Source organism: Gymnoscopelus microlampas (assembly GCF_963454915.1).
Source record: "Gymnoscopelus microlampas genome assembly, chromosome: 13".
In the NCBI taxonomy this organism is placed as follows: domain Eukaryota; kingdom Metazoa; phylum Chordata; class Actinopteri; order Myctophiformes; family Myctophidae; genus Gymnoscopelus; species Gymnoscopelus microlampas.
The window spans coordinates 49,739,179-49,763,240 of NC_139950.1; the positions used below are offsets into that span (position 1 = coordinate 49,739,179).

Genomic DNA, 24,062 nt, shown 5'->3' on the forward strand with positions numbered 1-24,062 from the left:
CTGGCTGAAGAGGCAGCGCAGCATCATGAAGAACTGGCAGCTGCGCTGGTTCGTGCTGCGGCCCGAGGCTCTGTACTTCTACAAGGACCAGGAGGAGAGCAAGGCACAGGTACAGGATGGATACAGAGGAAACCACGTATATGTCCACAACAAAAAGAACCCGCGTTTCAATGGATCGATTGATTGATTCAATATTTTATTAGTCATTAACCCTTCTGTGTATCATTTTTTGGATTGAAAATATTTAGTTCCAGGAACCCCCAGAAGCAAAGATTTGAGTTACAAATGTCTGCCAAAAAAAATAAAGAAAAATCAAATATTTCCAGGGAGCAGTATTGATACTTTTACTCAAGTAAAACACGTGAGTACACTGCATCACTGCAGAAGTAGGGCATTCATTCATGGAATAAAAAGCATGAAGAAGTTGAAACACAGAGATACCAGGTTTCTGCCCCCCCCCCCCATGCAGCAGAGACACAATATATGCTGTTCACCAGGGAACAGACGACAGTATGATACATTATTTTCTATTTCTGATCCAACCCCAGAAACGTATGTGTGCATTCATTCAGGGCTACAGGGCTGAACTCATGTTGAATAATCCTTACAAAGAATAGTATATAATGTACCATGAAGGTACTACGGTTCTCAAAGTGGAGTTCGGGGACCCCCAGGGGTCCTTGAGAGTCGGTAACCAAATGGACCCTTATAGATCTTTAACTCTTGAGAGTGTAAAATGTAACCAAATGGACCCTTATAGAACTTTAACTCTTGAGAGTGTAAAATGTAACCAAATGGACCCTTATAGATCTTTAACTCTTGAGAGTGTAAAATGAAACCAAATGGACCCTTATAGATCTTTAACTCTTGAGAGCGTAAAATGAAACCAAATGGACCCTTATAGATCTTTAACTCTTGAGAGCGTAAAATGAAACCAAATGGACCCATAAGGGTCCATTTGGTTTCATGTTACGCTCTCAAGAGTTAAATTATTGTTAAACATCTGCATTACTTTAAGGAAGGTAAGTGATATTAACTTTGTGTTAATATTTGTTAAAAAGTTTAAAGTACTATATTGTGATAGTAATCATTGCTACAGAGTGTTTGTTGGGTCACAGGGGTCTCTCCAGCTCTTTAGTAAACACAATATAGTACATTTTCAGGTAGGTGACAACATTTAAGCCAATCAGGAGAGAGCACTGAAAATGCATTTTCTGTTTAATAAAGAGCTGGAGAGACATGGAGACTCCTTTTACTGAACAAACACTCTATGCAATGAGTACTATCACAATATAGAGCTATTTAACACTGTTACTGAACAAACACTCTATAGCAATGAGTACTATCACAATATAGAGCTATTTAACACTGTTACTGAACAAACACTCTATAGCAATGAGTACTATCACAATATAGAGCTATTTAACACTGTTACTGAACAAACACTCTATAGCAATGAGTACTATCACAATATAGAGCTATTTAACACTGTTACTGAACAAACACTCTATAGCAATGATTACTATCACAATATAGAGCTATTTAACACTGTTACTGAACAAACACTCTATAGCAATGAGTACTATCACAATATAGAGCTATTTAACACTGTTACTGAACAAACACTCTATAGCAATGAGTACTATCACAATATAGAGCTATTTAACACTTATTTTAACCAAAGTAGATCACTTACCCTACCTTTAATTAAAGCATTGTTATTTTTGATCAACGTTTTGCCTGTTATCTCTCCTATGGTACCAAGTCTTGAGTCTGAGGGTCTTGGGTCTTGATATGAAAAAGGTTGAAAACCACTGGTTTAAAGGGATAGTTCACCCAAAAGAGTACTTATTTTCTATCAATTACACACCCCATGAAGCCTTGAATTCATGGAGACTTTTTTGTTTTTGTCGCATTCCTGAGACAATAATCTGATGACCGGCGGACAGATGTTAATGTCTCTGGTAGGAGACTCAAAGTTGACACCTTGAGTCTCCTACCGACCGGAGCCGGTAATCAAATTATTGGCTCAGGAATGCAACAAAACAACATGAATTCAAGTCAAGCGGTGTGTAATTGATAGAAAAAAGGGCATTTTGGGGCTGAACTATCTCTTTAAGTGGTTTATAAAGGTGTAGTACCAGTGTAGTAACTAGCTGACCCTCTGTGTTCAGTCAGTCAGAGCACTTAGCCAGACGACCTTCCACCCTGTCTTTATGTCAGGAGATGATGGAGGGAGGCTTATATATACTGCACCGTCCGTACAGGAGAGATGTTTGCCTGACTCATCCCTCTCTCTCTCTCTCTCTCCATCATCATTACCTTCCTGTACGAGAGAGAGAGAGAGATATTAACATGCAGTACACGTACCGTAACCCCGAGAAGTACTCATTGATTTGGATGTCCCGAATGTCGCTTGGCTCTCGGATACCGTACCTCGGTGCCATTGTTGTCTGACTGTACGCCTGTCTGTCTGTCTCTCTCTCTGCCTGCCTGTCTGTTTCTCTGCCTGTCTATCCCAGTGGTTCTCAAACTTGTGCATGTAAAGGACCCCCCAAATTAACTTGTATTTAGCTGCAGACCCCCATCTGAAAATATTTCGTGCCAGGAACTCATTGTTGAAATTAATCTAGAAATGTCAAGATTCTCTTAAAATAGGCGATGTGTATATATAGGGTTTAATGTGGTCAAATTGATTTTGATGCTATATTCGCTAATTTAGCTGGGGACCCCCTGAACTCCCCCTCCCAAGGACCCCTGGGGGTCTCCAGATGGTCTTTCTTTCTGACTCTATGTCTGTCTGTCTGTCTGTCTGTGTGTGTGTGTGTGTGTGTGTGTGTGTGTGTGTGTGTGTGTGTGTGTGTGTGTGTGTGTGTGTGTGTGTGTGTGTGTGTGTGTGTGTGTGTGTGTGTGTGTGTGTGTGTGTGTGTGTGTGTGTGTGTGTGTCTCTCTCACCTGTCTCCCTCTCTTCTCCACCAGGGCTGTATCCCTCTCCAAGGCAGTCAGGTCAACGAGCTGCCAGCCAATCAGGAGGAGCCAGGTCGCCATCTCTTTGAGATCGTTCCAGGTAGGTTCAGTACGTAGACATGGTCATAGACGTATAAAGGTCATAGACATATAAAGGCAGACACGCCTCCTCCGGTTCTGAGGCGTCTGTATCTTCGGGCGCACTTCCACTTCCGCGGGGCTAGCGGGAAACTTCCGCGTGTGTCACAAAAGGGGACGTTCGGTAGGCCAATCAGAGGCAGGTGGGGGCGGAACAACTAGATTCTGACAAATCCTGGAAAAGACGCGCTGTAATTGGCCAGTAGCCAACACGCTGTGATGGGCCAGTAGTCACTTTGAGTGGCAGCGTGCCCCCTCTAATATGACGGCCGCGATACAGGTCGCTCCAACGAACTGCAGATACTGTATACAAGCTCTGTTGTGCGCTGGTAGATCTGCTATTTTCAAAAGATTTGTTATACATTTTAGACATACAGTATGATAACTTGTGAAAACCGGACTTTTACTTGTAACAGAGTATTTCTACATTGCAGTATTGATACTTTTACTTAAGTAAAGAAATGTAGTACTTTTTCCACCGATGACTGTGGTAGAACAAAGGAGAGTGTCACTAATGTTGAGACCCAGAGGGCGCTAGAGAGCACTCTTATACTTAACGGTGGAAGGATGAGGTAGCCCTATGTTTCTTCTGGTATAGATGTGAGGGTGTAAGGCTCAGTCTTAGTACCTGAGATGGCGGTTTATGACTATATATCTGCCTACACAACGTTATGACGTTATTGGAGTTCTAGTCAGGGTTGCCAGATCTGCTCATTATAATTTGCCCGCAAGATTTTATTTGAAAATAGCAGATCTACAAGTAGTAGTCGCTTCTTTCGGCCTGGTTTTCCTAGACCTGGTTGCTTGTTTCTCTCACAGAATCTGGCAACACTGGTTATAGTCCACTCAATGGAGTTATTTCGTCTGTGACTCTGTGTGGAGGATATATATGTAGCTACTGTATGTGTGTAGCTATTCTTCCTGAACCTCTTGGGAATATATGTGTCTATTCCTCCGTGGTCTATTCTGATAGTATCTTTTCTATTCTGGTAGCAGAGCGGTGTCTCTAGGAAAAGGCTGACTTATAACTAGAGGTGTGACATCCTGCTGTTACGTCACGCTGGCATTGTGCCAACATGTGCTTTCATGCTGGGCGTCGTATCCTTCTGTTACGAATCATCATTTTACATGTTGTGTTAATTGTTTAGGACATTGGTTCTCAAAGTGGGGTCCAGGGACCCCTAGGGGTACTTGAGGCGGTTCCAGGGGGTCCCCAGCTAAATGATGGATAGGAACCAAATGGACCCTTATGGGTCTGTAACTCTGAGAGTGTACAAATGGAACCAAATGGACCCTAACGGGTCCATTTGGTTCCATTTGTACACTCTCAGAGTTGCATTAACATTGATTTTATAATATAAATTCGGGTCCCAGAGGTATAAATGCCATTAAATGGGGGTCCGTAGCCTAATACATGTAAAACTGGGGGTCCTTAACATTAAAATGGTTGAGAATCACTGCTAGACAGCCATATAAACCTTCTCTTATTGGGGTCCCTTCTTTTCAAATGGGGGTCCGCGGGCTAATAAGTGTCAATTTGGGGGTCCTTGACATGAAAAAGTTTGAGAACCACTGGTTTAGGAAACACCGCTAGTGTCAGGCTGCTTCACAAATCACACATTATAGGGCTTGGCTTGGCCTTACAAAATGTTATCAGTCGTGAGAATGTATTTTTGCTTTAATTCATGGAGTCTGCAGTCAGAGTTGAATTAAACTCTTGTGTTAAATTAGTGTAGACCCGGGGTCTTCAACAGGGGGTCCGGGACCCCGAGGGGGTCCTCAGAGTTACTACAGGAGGTCCGCCAAATCTTTGTGTGATAGGAACTTATTTTTTACACGAACAACTTGAACCCTAGAATCCCTGTTCTGAGGGGAACATTCGCCGAAAATAGCAGATCTACAAGCTGACAGTCAGCTTGTAGATCGCCTATTTTCGGTCAAGAGGTTTGGTGTAGAGGGGGAAAAGAGCAGACCAAGTATAGAGCAAAAGGTCAAGTTTACTAAGTATTAAATGTCTGAAAATACAGTCTATGAAGCTGATCTATGAAATCTATGATATGAAGAATTTTAACATGAGAAATCTGTATGTGTGTGTGTGTGTGTGTGTGTGTGTGTGTGTGTGTGTGTGTGTGCGCGTGCGTGTGCGCGCGCGTGTGGCGGGAGGGGGGGGGGGGGGGTTAGGGGACAGACAGTGAGATGAAAGGGAGGACTGGGGGTCCTGCAAAAAGACAGCTGTGTGTCCCAGGCTGTCGCACATGTTACTTCATAACATGAGGCGTAACAGAGGTGACATGCTGGCCTCATGTGTCCCAGACGTCCCAACAATGGCCTGATTCATCCTGCTGTTGACAGCGTGGGGTCGGTGGTTCTGGTCTAGGACAGCGTACTGGACAGTATATACAGTCCCTTTATGACCAAAATAAACTGCCACTACAGTACAGTACGACATGTGTGAACCATCTTTTAGGGATCCGCCAGGAGTCGTCCAAAAAACTAACAACAGAAACGAGAGCAAGTCATTTGAGGTAAACATAAACAATAGGCTCTATGCACAGCGGCCATATTGGACAGAAATTGGGCCCCTTCCTTGCTTCCTTCACAGGTGTTACCAATGACACTAATTAAGGCTCTGTTCCATTTAGTGTAGCACAGTGATTCTCAAACTTTCTAATTTCAAGGACCCCCATAACTCTGAGAGTGTACAAATGGAACCAAATGGACCATGGAACCAAATGGACCCGGGAGGGTCCATTTGGTTCCATTTGTACACTCTCAGAGTTACACCCTCTCAAGGAGCCATGAGGGTCCCTGGACCACACTTTGAGACCCACTAGTATTTCTAGTGAGCCAACATGCACAATATCAGCACCCTGACTCTGTTTGACCAGAATGGAACAGAGCCTTCATTAGTATCATTGGTAACAGCTGTGAAGGAAGTAAGAAGAGGCCCAATTTTTCTCCAAAATGGCTGCTGTGCATAGAGCCTATTAGAACCGAGATGGGCTTCTAGACATTTCTCTCAGACGGATATTAAAGGTAGGGTAAATTATATTTTTTGGTTAAAACAAAACGTTATTTTGTTAAAAGAACTATTGTCTGATAGTGATCATTGCTATAGAGTGTGTGTTCAGTAACAGGAGTCTCCATGTTTTACTTTTACTTGAGTAACATTTTGACTGAGCTACTTTTACTAGTGGACTAAATTTGACCAGGAGTATGATTGATTGATTGATTGATTGATTGATTGATTGATTGATTGATTGATTGATTGAAGTACTTTATTTAGAAAGACATGGAAAAGGTACATGGAAGTACAGCTAACACTACAAGATCCTCTAAACTGGATCGCCCATAAAAGCACAACGGCTTGTTTCAAATGAGATCCCCAAAAGAGTATGTGTACTCTTACTCAAGTACTGGGGGTGGACTCAGTACTTGGTCCACTAACTGCCTATGGGTGCATCGTGAACCCGCTGGTAGTGCTGCTGCTGCCAGAAAGAGCTACAACACGGGCCAACAGGGCTGTTGTTGCAATCTCACTAAAAACCCTGGGAGTCCTTCCTTAGGGCTAAGGACTCCATTAACACATTAAGACCCGGAAAGCATATCTGTCATTTTAACCACTTCAACCATTATCTTATACTTTGGCTATTCAAAAATAGCAGATCTACAAGCTCGAACAGTTTTAACTCAAATCTTTGCTTCTGGGGGATTCTACAAATGTATTCTAAATTCTAACAGTTTTCTGAAAAAAAAAACAATAATCATGTCAAGGACCCCCATGTATTTGGCCGCGGACCCCCATCTCAAAATATGTTGTTCCAGGGAACCCCCCAGAAGCAAAGACTTGAGTTAAAATGTTCGCTTTAAAAAAAATATATATATATTCAAAGATTTGCACAAATTTTCAAGATAACAAAAAAAAATTAGCAGATCTACAAGCTCATAGCGCGGCACTCAGTGCCGCGCTATGAGCTTGTAGATCTGCTATTTTTGAATAGCCCAAAGTGTAAAATAATGGTTAAAGTGGTTACACAGATGCGTTCCCGGCTTTATTGGGTTAATGGTGGGTTGTAAGTCTTTCTGAGCTTTAAATTATTGACGAGGGCGTAGAGAGAGAGAGAGAGAGAGAGAGAGAGAGAGAGACATTGTGCAGAATAAGCTGCAGTGATGCTGCATCACTCTGCTTTATTGTGTTCTCTCTCACTCCATCCTGAGTGCTTCTCAAACCGCATCATGTCAAGGACCCCCAAATTGATATCTATTGGGCCACTGCCCCCCCCCCCCCCCCATCTGAAAATGTTTGTGCCAGGGACCCGTCAAAACATTTAATTATATGAAATTATTACAAATATTTTTTCAAATATTTTCAAAAAGTAATATGAAAGAAAAAAAAATCTAAAATATGAGAAAATATGATTTTTTTCGTGCCTATGGACCCCCAAATTGATAAATATTTGGCCGTGGACCCCCACATGCAGCTGGGACCCCCAGAAGAGAAGATTTGTGTTTAAAGATGCAAAAAAAACATTCAAAATCTTCTGAACAGAAATAGCAGATGTTGTACATCTGCTATTTCTGTTCAGAAGATTTGAATGTTTTTTGCTCGAAGCGCGGCACTGTGACCCCTGGGGGTCCCCGGACCCCACTTTTAGAACCAATGGGTTTAGAACTGTTATTTGAATCAATATGTAGTTATGTTATGTTAATACAATTAAACAAGTAAGATGCGCAAACGCAGCTTTCTCAAACTGTCCTCAAACTAGTTTTTAACTTGCCACCCGGCCTGAAATATGCACAAATGACATGGAATTCTTAGATATCCCTATAGGATGAACTCGTGTAGATGCTTTTAGATGTGTTATTCTTTACTGTAGCTGCTATATTTCTCTCAGAGGAGTGTAATTAGTCACCCAGGGGGCAGGCTGATTTCAGCCAGAATGTAGTGCACTCTGAGATCTGTCAGCAGCCAATGAGAGCGTGAGTCACATGGGGTGCGGCTGCACACAGGCAGTGCACACAGAGAGACACACAGACACACAACCCGAGCACGGTTTCATAGAAAGCTCACTTTCGGCGCGCCTCCTTCCGCTGTGTTCGCAACTTGCACATCTACAGTGGTTGGAGGAGGTGGTCCCCCACTTTAAGATCCTGGTGTCGGGTATAGGACAAGCAGTGGTTGAAAAGTATAGCCCTGCCTGAAGCTCATAAGGCCAAACATTACATTACATTACAGTCATTTAGCTTTTATCCAAAGCGACTTACAATAAGTGCATCTCCCCAAACATCTCCACTTGTGCAAGCAAAGGAGGAGGAGTCCCTCTTGACTGAGTGATACATGTTTGGTTTCTCCCCCCGTATGGGAGACCCGGCCGGGTTCAGAGTGCAGTCTGCAATTATTACCTCTCTTTCTGTTACGAGAGGACATAAAACGTACGGATTGCTGCCTTTAAGTTCACACGCACGTGTGTTTATTGCGCATGCATTGAAGCATATTAAGCATCACTGCTTGTGTAATAAACACACACACACACACACACACACACACACACACACACACACACACACACACACACACACACACACACACACTGTTTACATATTTTGAATGTGTTTTTATGTGTAGGTTGTTGTCAGGGTTTATAACCCCCCCCCCCCCCCCCCCCATAACAGAATGTCCATTGTCAGTCATATAAACATGTAAACAGTAAACGGTAACCACAGGGACCAGCCTGTGTCCCCATCAGAGGCGTACCCACCGTAGAGGCAGGACAGGAGGTCTCCTGCCCAACTAAGATCTCGCCTCCCCCTAGAAACCCCAACAACCCGAAAATGTGTCATAGCGTGCTTAATGTCCTCCAAAGTTCACGCATCCAACCAGCTTTGAACTTAGCAGATTGGACGTAGATAATCCAGAGATAATGGCCAAAACATATTGAAAATGGCCACTTTCGCCAATTTTCGCTTGAGTTGAAATGTCTTTTTTGGGGGTAATAGAATGGTGTGGGGGGGGGGGGGGGGGGGGGGGGGTGCAGAAAAAAATCCAAGAACAATACGGGACGCCAGAAAAAACATAAAATCTCACTGTAAACATGTTCCTACAGTTTCTGTATATTATATTATGCATGTGAACCCCAGTATCCATGTTCTGGGGTTCACATTAGCCTAAAATAGCAGATATACAAGCTCACAGTGTGCTGCGAGCTTGTACGTCTTTCAAGGGACGCTAGGCAACCCCCATAAGAAGGACTCAATATTCATAACCACTCTGTGGGACAAAGTCAGCATCCACCCCCCAACCTCCCCCCCCCCCCCCCCCCCACTGCTAGTCTTTGCTTTGAAGAACCTCCATGGTAATAAATCACTTAGCAAAGGTGTGTCTGTTGAGCCTCACTGACACACACGCACGCACACACACGCACACACGCACACACACACACACACGCGCACGCACGCACGCACGCACGCACGCACGCACGCACGCACGCACGCACGCACGCACGCACGCACGCACGCACGCACGCACGCACGCACACACACACACACACACACACACACACACACACACACACACACACACACACACACACACACACACACACACATACACACATACACACATACACACACACACACACATACACACACACTTGTACTATAGTATTTCTATATTGCAGTATTGATACTTTTACTTAAAATTCTGAGTACTTTTTCCACCACTGACGCACATGCACATGCACACGCACACGCGCCACACATTCCCAATAGGAGAGAAAGTGCTTCTTTACGACCTTTCTACAATGAGAGAGACACACACACACACACACACACACACACACACACACACACACACACACACACACACACACACACACACACACAGTCAGCTGTTATGTTATGAACCACACACATAAATGTCAATATATTCCGTTAACGGCTACAGCGGAGATGATCACTGGGAGGAACTTTGTGGGAGAAGTGATGCATGCTGGGAAAACCCCAGAGCCCTGTGCGTTCCCTCTGCGTCGTCAGCAGTTTTCTACATGATGCCACTGTACTGTAACACTGTACCTGTACAATAATAACACCCGCCTAACCCTGGGGAGGCAGTTTGAGCCACGTTGTACATTCTGTGTGTGTGTGTGTGTGTGTGTGTGTGTGTGTGTGTGTGTGTGTGTTGTGTGTGTGTGTGTGTGTGTGTGTGTGTGTGTGTGTGTGTGTGTGTGTGTGTGTGTGTGTGTGTGTGTGTGTGTGTGTGTGCGTGCGTGCGTGTGTGCAGTGGCGTGCACAGACATTTTGAGGGGCATATGCTCAAGTAAATTATACTTTTTTTTGTTTACTTGGTCTGCTCTTTTTTCCCTCTACACCTATGCCTCTTTGCCAAAAATAGCCGATCTACAAGCCCACAACGCCTCGCAGTGCGAGGCGTTGTGGGCTTGTAGATCGGCTATTTTTGGCTAAAGTTCTCCTCAGAAAAGGGATGCTAGGTTCGAGTGGTTATGGTAAAAAGAAAAATATCACATAAAGATTTGTAATACTGTACCTCTGAGGGACAAATGTCCCCGCAAGTATGGTAGAATTGAGAAACACATTTCAGGACAGGTTTCCTGGTCCTGAAATGTGTTTTTTTGGGGAGAGTTTTTCTTACAATTATAGGAAAATATTTCGTCTGGGTTAGGACTGAGCATTTAGGGGTTGGTTTTGGCGTTATGCCATATTTATACTTAAAGGTAGGGTAAGTGATATTGTTTTTTTGTTAAAAGGTTAAAGCACGATATATCTGATAGTAATCATTGCTATATGAGTGTTTTGTTCAGTAACAGAGTCTCCATGTCCTCTCCAGCTCTTTAATAAACGCTAAATACATTTTCAGGTGGGTGACAACATTTCAGCCAATCAGGAGAGAGTACCCATTTTACTTATTTTAACCAAAAGAAAATCACTCACTACCTTTCATTGTGTGCCAGCGTGGCATACTGTTGACAATGTTAAAATGGCATAAACGATGACCAGTGGTGTAAAGTAACTAAGTACATTTACTCAAGTACTGTCCTTAAGTACAATTTTGAAGTATTTGTACTTTACTTAAGTATTTCCGATTTCCAATAGTTTTACTTCTACTCCACTACATCTCAGAGGCAAATATTGTACTTTTACTCCACTACAATTATTTGAAAACTTTAGTTACTTTGCAGATATAAATCATTATATTATAAAACACACATTAACCACTTTAGCCCTATTTTATACCTAGGCTATTTGAAAATAGCAGATCTACAAGCTGACGCGTTGTGAGCTTGTAGATGTTGTTCCACATGTTGTTCCACATGCATGACATCAGTTTGTGTTGTGAGTGACATCAGACCAGAGCTTTGTCAGCCTATATAAGCTGTTGCAGACATCTAGAGATCGAGAGGAATATTGAGAGATTATTTGATTAAGACAGAGTCACTGATACAGAGACCTTGACAGAGAAACACACAGAGACAAAGAAGAGACAGACGTACACAGAGTGAGAAACAAAGGAAGAAAAGAGAGATACAGAGATAGAGATGCTGTGCTGGTCTGTGCCTCTGAAAAGAGGACCACAGACAGACAGCTTCTATGGTTGTGCTGCTGGGCCAGTGGAGGACAAGGTGTATTCCTTTGGAGCGTTCAAAAGCACGCTGACCTACAACATGGATCAGATTGTTGTTCACGTCTTCAACACAGTGACTTTGTGCTGGATGAGGTTGCCCCCAGTGATAACTGAAAGAGGAGATGTTCCCTGCATGCGCTACGGACACACAGCTGTACTGATAGAAGATATCATCTATATCTGGGGTGGGACGGTGAATTGGATTACCATCACGGGAGACAGTGACAACATTCTTTATGCATTTGATGTCGACGCCCACAGATGGTTCAAGCCCAAGATTTCCGGAACTGTTCCGGAGGCGAGGTCCGTCCACTCAGCCTGTGTCTTGGAGAAGGTCATGTTTATCCATGGAGGATACAACCAGCTGACTGGATACTATAATGACATGTACAAGTTGGACACCACCACAATGATCTGGTCTTTAATTAACACCAGAGGCATTCCATCACCTGTTTCATCACATCACTCTGCCACCATCATCGGGACAAAGATGTTTGTATTTGGGGGATATGGGCACCAGGACAACAACATCAGAGTGTTTGACACAGAGACCAACTGTTGGCTGAACACACCTTCTGCACAGCTTCTTCCAGAACAACGTTACAATCATGCAGCCTTTGCCTACAATGGAGAACTGTACATATATGGTGGATACAACTCTGATCTGGGACAAGACTTAAATGATCTGTGGAAATTAAATCCAAAGACCTTCTCCTGGAGGAAGGTTGAGCCCAAGGGAAAAGGCCCACATTTGGGCGGTGACATGTCCTGTTGCATGGTGGGAGATCGTATCATCCTCTTTGGAACAGATTTCCCCTTGCATATCTTACATGTAAGTCCTAGTCTGAAGACATTATGTAAGCTAGCAGTTATTCAGTATGGTTTGAAGCAGTCAGGACTCCCACACAACATCAGATGGGAACTGGCAGCCATGACAACAGCAACAGGACAAACCATAAAAAGTGCAACCATGGCAGCCATGACAACACGACAAAAGGACGAAAACGTAAAAGAGAGACAAGAACATTTTTATTAAGGCTAGAACAATGGCTTCTATTATTGCATTGCAACTTTCCAGGAATACAAAGCCTGCAGTTTCTATTAGCTTGGATTCCCCATCGATGATGTCACTGGTTGACGGGTTTCTGAACTGTCCACAGCCCTCCTCTGAGACACAGACTGAGTAGAAAAAATCACACCCAGTGTGAAGTGGGCGGTGTGTGGTCATCACAACATGACTCACTTAAAAAAAGGGCTAAAAGTATTTTTTTTAAGTCCATACTGCTATTCATAGGGCTGCACATGTGTCATGTGTTTCGCTAGCCAATCACAGTCCAGAATTTGCAAAGTCAGCCAATCACATTACAGCTAGTGGTGATGACACTAGCTGTAATGTGATTGGCTGACTTTGCAAAAGTATAGATTTGCATTGACTGTGGAAGGGTCAGCGTTGTAGACTATTGGCCAATCACGGTGCAGGATTGGTCAGTGTCCAAAACTCACTTATAGGGGGCGGTTACACCGCCCCAAAAAATGGTACCATTTTATCGTGAGCATTAGTGAGGACCTATTATATGAGGATAGGTTGAAAATGGGTGGAGTCGTCCTTTAAGTCCTAGTTTTAAGACGTCTGGAGCTTGGGAATCTGAAAGGAACCGGCAGCCGTGAAAAAAGCAAATGAAGGAGAAAAAAATGAAAAGAACTAGAGCATTGATTCACAACCTGTGGGCTGTGAGGATATTGCAAGTGGTCTTCCAAATAACTAGCAACTTACTACGATTCTGATAATATGAAATTATTATAATTAAAAGCACTAGCGTATGGTGGGTCCTAACGTGGATCGGGCCAGATTCTTAAACCCCCCGCCCCCCGCCCCCTCGCGGGGAGGGGGGGGGGGGGGGGGGCTCGCGCAACGACGGCTGATAAGTGACAGTCTTACCTGGCAAGAGAACCGGTTTGACGGGGAAAACGTTTTTTAATGGCCACCCATTAACTATCCGGCCGAATGCAAATAAGCCCGATTTGAAAACAAAGGCGAATTCCGGTGGTTCGGCTACAACAGAATGGGTGCTAATGTTGTTATGTAGATTTTTTGTTTTTTTCCCCCTGGGGGCAGTGGGGGAGCAGAGTTTTCCAGACCGGGCCATGGCCCCACTGGCCTCTATGACGATACGCCATTGATTAAAAGCGATGATCTTTGATGATGATGAGGTTGTGGGTTCGAATCCACCGTGCTGCATCCGGCTTTGTCGGGCGTCTATACGAACACAATTGGCCCGTGTTCGGAGGAGGGAAGCCGGGCGGGGAGGAGGAGGGTGATATTGGTCACTGCACGTACTCCTACAGGCTGGGGGGGGGCACCTGTCAGCAGGGAGTGTTGGGCGGGAGGGTTTTTCGCCGTTTTTTTTTTTCTCACGCCGTTTGGTGAACCCCCCAAGGTTGGTGCCCTGTGCTGCGCTGCTTTTATCCGCCAGATTGGGACGTTCACGGCATATTTTGCACCATCACGGAGCGTTCGTCATCGGTGACGAGTGCCTCTAACAGCCGCTGCTGGCTGCGCGCAGTGAGCTGCGACTCGCAGCGTGTCTGTGTGTCAGGATGCGAGGCAACACTCACACAATCACGTGCAGCATGCGTCCCCTCCTCATGCGCCTAATGGCTGTACATGGGGCCGACGTGTGCTTTAGCGTGATTGTGTGAGTGTGGCTTCAGGAAGTAAATTCCTAGCCTCGATCTCCAGGCTTTTATTTTTTAGTTTTGCTAAAAAATAAAAGCTTGGAAATTCCTGTCCCAGCTGTTGGTACGCAAAACGTCTGATGTGCCGCGCATTATTTATTTTGGGTGCGCATGCGCACCTGCGCACCAGTTATGTTCACTCCTGGGCATAACGACTAAATTGGGGAGAAAAGGGGAGTACAAAATAATTGGCTACTCAAAAAAAAAAAAAGTAAATTTTGAATTCCTGACTTTTACTTGTAACAGAGTATTTATACAATGCAGTATTGATACTTTTACTTAAGTAAGAAATGTGAGTACTTTTTCCACCACTGACGATGACCTGACAAGTAATAATAGTACAAAAAAAAAAACGTGTGTGTGTGTGCGCGCGCGTGTGTGCGAGCGTGCATGTGCGTGGTTGGAGTGTGTGAAAGTGTGTGTGGGTGTGAAAGTGTATCCATGGGGGTGTGAAGCGTTGTCCAGTATCACCTTGGATGGGGGGAGGGAGAGAGAGAGAGAGAGGGAGAGAGAGGGAGAGAGAGGGAGGGAGGGAGGGAGGGAGAGAGAGAGAGAGAGAGAGAGAGAGAGAGAGAGAGAGACAGAGAGAGAGAGAGAGAGAGAGAGAGAGAGAGAGAGAGAGAGAGAGAGAGAGAGAGAGAGAGAGAGAGAGAGAGAGAGAGAGAGAGAGATAGCGTGACAGAAATAAAATGTGAGTTGTGAGATTTAAAAATGGTGACGGTTGAAGAAAGGACAGTGTGGTCGAATGTCCATTATTATGCTCACGTACAAAGTGTCCCTTTTATTTTCCATTGCAACCCTATATTGTCATATAATATGCATTGAGAAGCAAGGGAGGGAGCGAATATTGTCATGTTTTATTTATTTATTTTAAAACTTTTTTTAATCTATGTTGGATTTCATTGTTGTGCTTTTGCCGTTTTTTTTTTTATTGTTTTGAAAATGTATACTGTGTTCTTCATCTTCCATTCTGTGTTCCTTTTTTTCTGAACCCATTAAAACCGGGAATCATCTGTGACATTTTAGATTCTCTCTCTGTCTCTCTGTCTCTCTGTCTCTGTCTGTCTCTTGGCCTCAGGTGTTAATGGGTTAACCTAAAACACAGTTGACAGGGAGAGAGCCAGTGTTGATTTCGACGTCGACTAAAACTATGAAAAAAAATGTTTGTCGACTACCTTTTTTCACTGACGAAACAAATAAAAACTAAGCTATGATGACTAAAACTAAAACTAAATATATTGACAATTTCATCAACAAAAAAAAACTAGACTAAAAAAACTAGACTCGAGATCCAGTAGAACTAAAAGTCATTTTATGTTTGGTTGCACTCGTTTTTTGCGCTCTGAAAATGGCAGATCTACAAGCTCACAATCTCGTTTTGAGCTTGTAGATCTGCCATTTTCAGCACGCAACCAAGTGTAAAATCAGCCATTACGACGCCATCAAGGCACCGCCAAAATACATTTAGTCGACTAAATTAACAAATCAATCATTAACAAAGATTTAATGAGAGGTTTGGTGCAGTCAGTCAGTCAGTCAGTGGGTTGGTCCACAGGGACAGACACACTCTTTCTGGGTCATTTCACACACACACACACACACACACACACACACACACACACACACACACACACACACACACACACACACACACACACACACACACACACACACACACACACACATACATCATAACCCACAATGCACCACAGCGCACTGCTGCTGTGTAATAACTGTGAATGCGGGTTCCCTCTATGTACTGTATACTGTACAATTGTGAGAGTTATTGTAACTCTGAGAGTGAACAAATACGGGTCCATTTGGTTACATTTGTCCACTCTCTGAATTACAAATGCATGCATTAGAGGTAGGGTATGTGATTTTCTTTGGTTAAAATAAGGGTTAAATGCTGTAATGCTATATTGTGATAGTACTCATTGCTATAGAGTGTTTGTTCAGTAACAGGAGTCTCCATGTCTTGCCAGCTCTTTATTAAACAGAAAATGCATTTTCAGGTCAAGATAACCAATTTTGACCAATCAGGATAGAGATCTAAGTAACGCTGCGCTGTTTAGAGCTGTAGACTCCACGACGAGCACGTGTACGATGGTGGATGGTCCAGGCTCTAATGCCTGGACCAATAACACTCACGCCATTGCGGAGTGATCGCGCACCGAAAACGGCTCGTTTCCCCCACCTTGAGGTTTTTCTCAAGGAGATAGAATGGGAGTGGACGGAACCAGGTTTTTGGGCGCGGTGATCCATCTGTCCCTTCCATTTAAGAGGCACCGTGGGTGATTCCAAAGTTGCACTAGCCCCCCCTCCCCCCCCCCTTGTGGAAAAAAAAACAAAACATTGAAAACACAAGATTTCCCATGTTCGGCACTCAACCGCTACTCTTTGAAAACACGAGAAATCCCGGTTTTGGCATAAAATAAAATTTCATTTAGTTTTAGTCATATTTTAGTCTTCTGAAATGTTTTAGATTTTGTCTAGTTTTAGTCGACTAAATATCATAAGATTTTAGTCGACTAAATCTACAGTTGATTTAGTCGACTAAAATGTATTTTGTCCGTGCCTTTGTCCGTGCCTACCAGAGGCAGCTCCACAAACCTTGTCCAACCCTTTTTTGGCTCAACAAAGGGAAGTAACTCGTTCTCATGCTATTCATCAAAAATGTGGAACGCCCTACCAAAAGGAGTAAAGGAGTGTAAAACCCTACTCTCCTTCAAAACTGCCCTAAAGATACACCTTCAGGAGGCTGCAATTGGAAAATGGCCCCTGTCTAAGTCCTAACCTAACCTACCCCCCCCCCCTCTCCTTCTTCTTTTGTACATATTTCTCACTCTTTATACCAGTAACCTGTAAACTGATTGTATGACATTCTATAGTAGTGTGTATAACTGTCTGTCTCTTATATGTCATCATGATTTGTGTGCATGGGGAACTCATTTGAAACAAGCTCAGTGCTTTTATGAGTCTTCCAGTTTAGTAGACCTCGTATTGTGAATTTGTACTTCCATGTACTGTTGTTCTCATGTCTTACTAAATAAAGTACATCAATCAATCAATCAATCAATCAATCAAGCCTTGATGGTGTCGTAATGGCAGATTTGACATTTGGTTGCATGCTGAAAATAACCGATCTACAAGCTCACAACACGTCGCAGCGCGACGCGTTGTGAGCTTGTAGATCTGCTATTTTCAGAGAGAAACTCCCGAGCGCAACCAAACATAAAATTACTTGTCTTTTAGTTCTACTGGATCTCTTCTCCACTAGATCCCTCACTAACATTTTAGTCTAGTTTTTATTTGTTGACGAAATCGTCAATATATTTAGTCTTAGTTTCAATAATCGTAGCTTAGTTTTTATTTAGTTTTCGTCTGTGAAAAAAAGGTAGTCGACGGACATTTTTGTCATAGTTTTAGTCGACGAAATCAGCACTTGATAAGAGGTTTACTGCCCTGACAGTGAAGATGTGCTGTCTGCACTCTCAGAAGCTAAAGGTTAACTGAGTGTCCATTAAGTGAATGTATGTCATTATGTGTGTAATCAACGCCTGACTGAAAAGTCACCGCGTAGCAACAAGCTGTGTGCCCCCTCACAGGCAGTGCTGTGAAGTCAAGTACTGTACTTAAGTACAGTGTTTGAGGTGCTTTTACTTTATGGAGTATTTCCTATTTTCTGTACTCTTCAGTACTTCAGTAGGCTACTCAGTACTTTTTTCTCTTACATCACAGAGGTAAATATTGTACTTTTACTCCACTACAATTATTTGAAAACTTTAGTTACTAGTTACTTAGTGTAGATTTTGATCATTACTAAACACACTAACCACTTCAGCCCTATATACATTTCGGCCATTTGAAAATAGCCGATCGATGCGACACATTGTGAGCTTGTAGATCTGCTATTTTCAAACGGTTTGTATACATTTGAAAACTTGTGAAATGGGACATTGTACTTTTGGTACTTAAATACATTTTGATGCCAACACTTTTGTACTTTCACTCAAGTGCATTTTGAATTCCGGACTTTTACCTGTAACAGAGTATTTCGACATTGCAGTATTGATACTTTTACTTGAATAAGAAATGTGAGTACTTCATCTATATTGATCCCATCATGTATCAATTATGTTTTTTATGGTTCTCCCACATAACTATCCTTCTCCGTTCTCTACACTGGCTCCCCGTAGCGGCTCGCATCCACTTTAAAACCCTGGTGCTAGCCTATAGAGCAGTGAAAGGAACAGCTCCTTCTTCTTACCTCCGGGCTATGGTCGAGGCTTACACTCCTGCCCGACCACTTCGGTCTGCCACCTCGGGGGCGACTGATTGCCTCGTCACTCAAGGGTCCTTCTGGCCGATCTACACGGTCAAGACTTTTTTCTGTTCTGGCCCCACAGTGGTGGAATGAACTCCCCACTGATGTCAGGACAGCAGAGTCACTGCCCATCTTTCACCACAGGCTGAAAACCCACCTCTTCAGGAAACACTACCCTTCCTCTTCGCCTTGCCTACTTGTTGTTAACCAGTTGTACGAACTCTTGTTTTATTATTGTATTGTTTTATTGGATCTTCTTTAGTCGATACACTTATTTGTTTTAGCTCTTGCTCATTTGATTTTGCTATTTTGTCTCATCTGTTTAAGAAAGTAGGTAGCTGATATATTGCACTTTTACCGTAGCGCTAGATATACTTCTTGGTTGCTTGTTTTAGCAGAAAATGCACTTAAGTCTTCTAGTGATTAGTAGTTTTGTTCCCTATCTATGTTGAATGCACTTATTGTAAGTCGCTTTGGATAAAAAAACGTCTGCTAAATGACTGTAATGTAATGTTGTTATTAGGTGGAGGTGGGGAGAAGGATCGGACCGGGATGAGCCATGAGACCTTCCTACTGATGGCTAATTCTCAGAGTGACATGGAGGACTGGGTCAGGACCATACGCAGAGCCATATGGGCCCCTCTGGGAGGAGGTAACAAAAACATTATCTAAATTATTACACATTTTACCAACATTTTAGATATTTTTCAAATATTTGCAAAAAAAAACAAAAAACTAGTACGCTCTTGTATATCTGCTAATTTTGAATAGCCAACAAGTGGTTAAAATGATTGCAGTGCTGTATTAACACATTTTGCTGGGGACCCCCTCAAGGACCCCTGGGAGTCTCCACTCCCCAGACCCCACTTTTAGAGCCAATGCCCTAGCTCAGGGGTTCTCAAACTTTTTTATACCACAACCCCTTATTATGAGGGTTTTTTGGGGGGTGCTAATCTTTGCTATCCACACGTTTCACACATGTCATTTCTTTGCTAAATAGTTACTGTATGTATATATTTTTTTCTTTTTACCTGGGCTATTTTTAGATAATTTGGACAAAAAAAAAAGCGAAGGCTGGGTGGAAAGATTATATTCTGAATGGAACTATGCCGGGGGCTTTCTGCTGCCTTTTTATTATTTATTTTTGCTCTGTTTTTTATTTTAACCCCCGGGAGACCCTGCACTGGAATAATGTTTTCAGACAGATATAAGAATATAAGCCCATGGCAAACAAAACAGAACAAAACAAAACATAACAACTGCTGTTACTAGTTACATTGTAGATTTTGATTATTAACATACATTAACCACTTAAGCAGTTTGAAAATAGCAGTCGTTGCAGTGTGAGCTTGAAGATCTGCTATTTTCAAAAGATCTGTATTTGTTTGAAAACTTGTGAAAGGGGACATTATGCATAATGAGTAACTTTCTACTTTTGCAGCGGTACATTTTGATACCATTATTTATTTTACTTTTACTCAAGTACATTTAGAATTATCTCCGTACTTTTACTTCTAACAGAGTATTTCTATATCGCAGTATTGATACTTTTGAGTACTTTTTCCACCACTGACTGCCCTTTGGTTGTGTTCCCAATGATCTAAAAATAGGGTTTTAAAAAAACATCCCCTTTAACAGTATCTTCTAGAGAAAGGGGCGGGGCTTTAAGATTTGCTGGTGTAAGAAAGCTGGGACGTTGTTGTCGGGCAGAAACCTCTTATCTCCATATTCTAACTTTGTGTGTTTTTTTTGAATAAATTAACGCCCTGCTTGTTCATACTACAGCGTCACACTAAAGCAGGGGTCTTCAACACGGGGTTCGGGACCCCTAGGGGGTCCTCAGAGTTACTACAGGGGGTCCGCCAAATCTTTGTGTGATAGGATGTATTTTTTTATTTTTTACATTAACCGAAAATAGCAGATCTACAAGCTCACAACGCCTCGCGCTGCGAGGCGTTGTGAGCTTGTAGATCGGCTATTTTCGGCAAAGAGGTTTGGTGTAGAAGGAAAAAAGAGCAGATCAAGTACAGAGCCAACGATCAAGATAACTAAGTATTGAGGGTCTAAGTGAAATAGATCAAAAACATTAGTTCATACAACACTGATGAAATCTATGAAAAGGTTTAATCTGCAACTCAATTTTATACAATATGTAGAGGGGGTCCCTGCTTCATCTCTCTCTCTCTCAGGTAGGGGGTCCCTGGCTTGAAAACGTTGAAGACCCCTGCACTAAAGCATCAAAAGTAGCAGATCTACAAGCTCAAAGCGCGGCGCGGTTCGCAGCTTGTAGATCTGCTTCTCTCGATGCTTTTCAATATAAATCCTGAAAAAAGTAACCGTTTTGGACATATGAGTTTTCCCCCCCGACAGAGCCGATATGACATGGAGATAAAAATAACCCTAAGGTACGTTACAGCAGAAGGCGCTAGTGAACCATATTGACTAATGACGGTGTCCCAAAGTCTATGAATAGACTGTTTGGCTTCCAAAGCTCTCACACAGAGACTCATATTTTACTAACTTTCTGACTATTATAATATCCGGGCATTAGAGAAAGTGGAGCATTACGTTTCTATCAGCACAAAACACACAGGATTCTGTGTGTCCTATACTATAGCATGAATCTATCAGGATATAATTATGTCCTAATAGATGAGTACCTCCCCCCCAGGGGTTAACCCATTCAATCCGGGAACGCTTCTGTGTCATTTTAGATTTATTTGGCTGTTCAAAAATAGCAGATCTAGAAGCTCATCTGTGCTGTGCTATGAGCTATTTTTTCTTTTTTAATCAGGAAAATGTGTGCAAATCTTTGAATATATATATTTTTAAAGCGAACATTTGTAACTCAAATCTTTGCTTCTGGGGTCCCTGGACCGACATATTTTGAGATGGGGGTCCACGGCCAAATACATATCTAGAAATAATTTCTAAATCCTAACAGTATGTTGCTATATCAGTGGTGCTACTGTATATACAGAACTTGTAACAGAGTATTTCTACATTGTGGTATTGGCTGCTACTTTAACCTAAAAAAAAGGAAAGAAAACGAGTACTTCTACCACTGCTGCTTAGATAACAATTGATTGAATATTTCTGTACTTAAAATTACATTTTACAATTTTAGACATTTAGCAGATTATGCTCTTATCCAATATCAGAATAAGCATTAACTCAAATCAACAAGATAAACAATCACATACATAGAAAGAGAAAGACACATGTGTCTATTTGTGATAGAAGTTAACTTTCTCTGCTGCGTGCGTGTGTGTGTGTGTGTGTGTGTGTGTGTGTGTGTGTGTGTGTGCGTGTGCGTGTGCGTGCAGGGATCTTCGGTCAGCACCTGGAGGAGACCATGGTGTGTGAGGGGGGCCAGTGTGGCGCCCCCCAGAGGCCGGTCCCCGTGCTGGTGGAGCAGTGTGTGTGCTTCATACGTGAACAGGGCCTCCAGGAGGAAGGGCTCTTCAGGGCCCCGGGGCAGACCAATCACGTGCGAGAGCTGCAGGACGCGTTCGACCGCGGCGAGAAGCCAGTGTTCGACAGGTACGGGTACACAGTAACACGGTCAGGATACCAATTTTATCCAATCAGGATAGAGAACTCAGACATGATGCAGATTAAACAAGTACATTGGGAATTGATGACACTAAGAAATGAGCAGACAAAATTGGAACTGGAACGCTATAAAAAGCTGATAAGTGGGTACTCTCTCCTGATTGGCTGAAATTTTGCCACCCACCTCAAAATGTATTTTCTGTTTATTAAAGAGCTGGAGAGACACAGAGACTCCTTTTACTGAATAAACACTCTACATAGCAATGACTACTATCACAATATAGTGCTTTAACCTTTTAACTAAAAACCTTTAGTTTCAACCAAAAAAATATCGCTTTTCCTTAAATTCAATAAAGTTGTAAGGATCACTTCATGTTGGCCTTCACCTTCTCGTACAGTACCACAGATGTCCACACGGTGGCGTCACTGCTAAAGCTGTACATACGGGAGTTGCCCGAACCCGTAATCCCTTTCTCCAAATACACACAGTTCCTCTCCTGTGCTCAGCTGCTCCTCAAGGACAAGGAAATGGTAACTGTACCTCTATTCATACTTCCCTCTAACTGCAGTATAGCTACCTATCAATGTACTGTGCCCTCTTCTCCAACAGTACTATCTGCCCACTTAAATGCAATTTTCTTTTCTTTTGTTTTCTAAAGGGCATCGTAGAGCTTGGTAAACAAGTGGAGGCCCTTCCTCAGGTCAACTACAACCTTCTGAAATACATCTGCAAGTAAGTAGGGAATATATACAGTACATATAATGTCCATAAATTGCAGTTTAAGAAAATAATAAAACAAATGATAAAACGGCAATATCAAATGAGCTGTATTGTGTACTACAAAAATAAAATAAAGGTATCTCAATCTGGTGTACAAGAGACATCACTTAGCAGCAGACAAATGCATAAACATGTATTAAATGTGTGGGAATGGAGTCGGTCAAATATATTCACAGTCATATACTGCATACAGCATTGGTTCTCAAAGTGGGGTCCTTGGGTCCCCAGCAAAAACGAGGGATAGTTTAAATAGGCCTACTTAAGCCATATATTAGATTTTCTTTCCACTCTCTGGCACAAAATCTTTTCAAATGGGGATCCACTGCCAAATGCATATCTTCTCTGTCGGGGGGAATACTTTTCAGGATTAAAATTCAGTATTCAAATTCAAAAGTAGCAGATCTACAAGCGACGCGTATCGAGCTTGTAGATCTGTTACTTTTGATACTTTCGTGTGATGCTGTAAGTATGATCAAGTACAGCAGGACGGAAACGGACCCTATTTGGCCCACTCATGCTGTCATCAGAGGATGTTGTGACACATCACTGATGGACTGTGTAGGAGTGGACGTGCGTGTGTCTCCTCCTCAGCATCAGATTGTAAAGACCTCACAGGACGGCTGAGTCCACTCAGGCAGCTCAACACAATGGCAACATGATGACTCAATCTCTCCTACTCTTTCACTCCTTCGTACGGAGGAAAAGAGACAGATTCATAATAGCAGCGCTGTCCTTTTTTTGATCACCCAAAACCTGATCATACCACAGCATCACACAAAGCATCAAAAGTAGCAGATCTTGTCGATGTGCTACTTTTTTATTTTATTTTATTTTTTAATCCTTTAAAGCAGTGGTTTTCAACCAGTGGTCCGGGGACCACCAGTGGTCCTTGAGGGAGTTCCAGGGGGTCCCCAGCCAAA

The 24,062-nt window shown here is 42.7% G+C and overlaps 1 protein-coding gene and 1 long non-coding RNA gene across 2 annotated transcripts in view; both read left to right on the top strand.

Moving 5' to 3' along the window:
- The window catches only part of LOC311059249, a 510,343-nt gene that overhangs the window by 152,642 nt on the left and 333,639 nt on the right, over positions 1–24,062 (top strand). The window lies entirely within an intron of this gene.
- arhgap22a (Rho GTPase activating protein 22a) overlaps positions 1–24,062 on the top strand; it is a gene marked incomplete at its 5' end in the record, with an annotated part of 50,872 nt that overhangs the window by 19,367 nt on the left and 7,443 nt on the right. Inside the window, 6 exons of the mRNA XM_084075408.1 lie at positions 1–109; positions 2,980–3,067; positions 19,330–19,458; positions 22,133–22,349; positions 22,760–22,892; positions 23,021–23,094. The exon at positions 1–109 is cut by the window's left edge and continues 88 nt beyond it. Of these exons, the coding sequence (XP_083931534.1) occupies positions 1–109; positions 2,980–3,067; positions 19,330–19,458; positions 22,133–22,349; positions 22,760–22,892; positions 23,021–23,094 (750 nt within the window). The remainder of the gene's footprint in view (positions 110–2,979; positions 3,068–19,329; positions 19,459–22,132; positions 22,350–22,759; positions 22,893–23,020; positions 23,095–24,062) is intronic.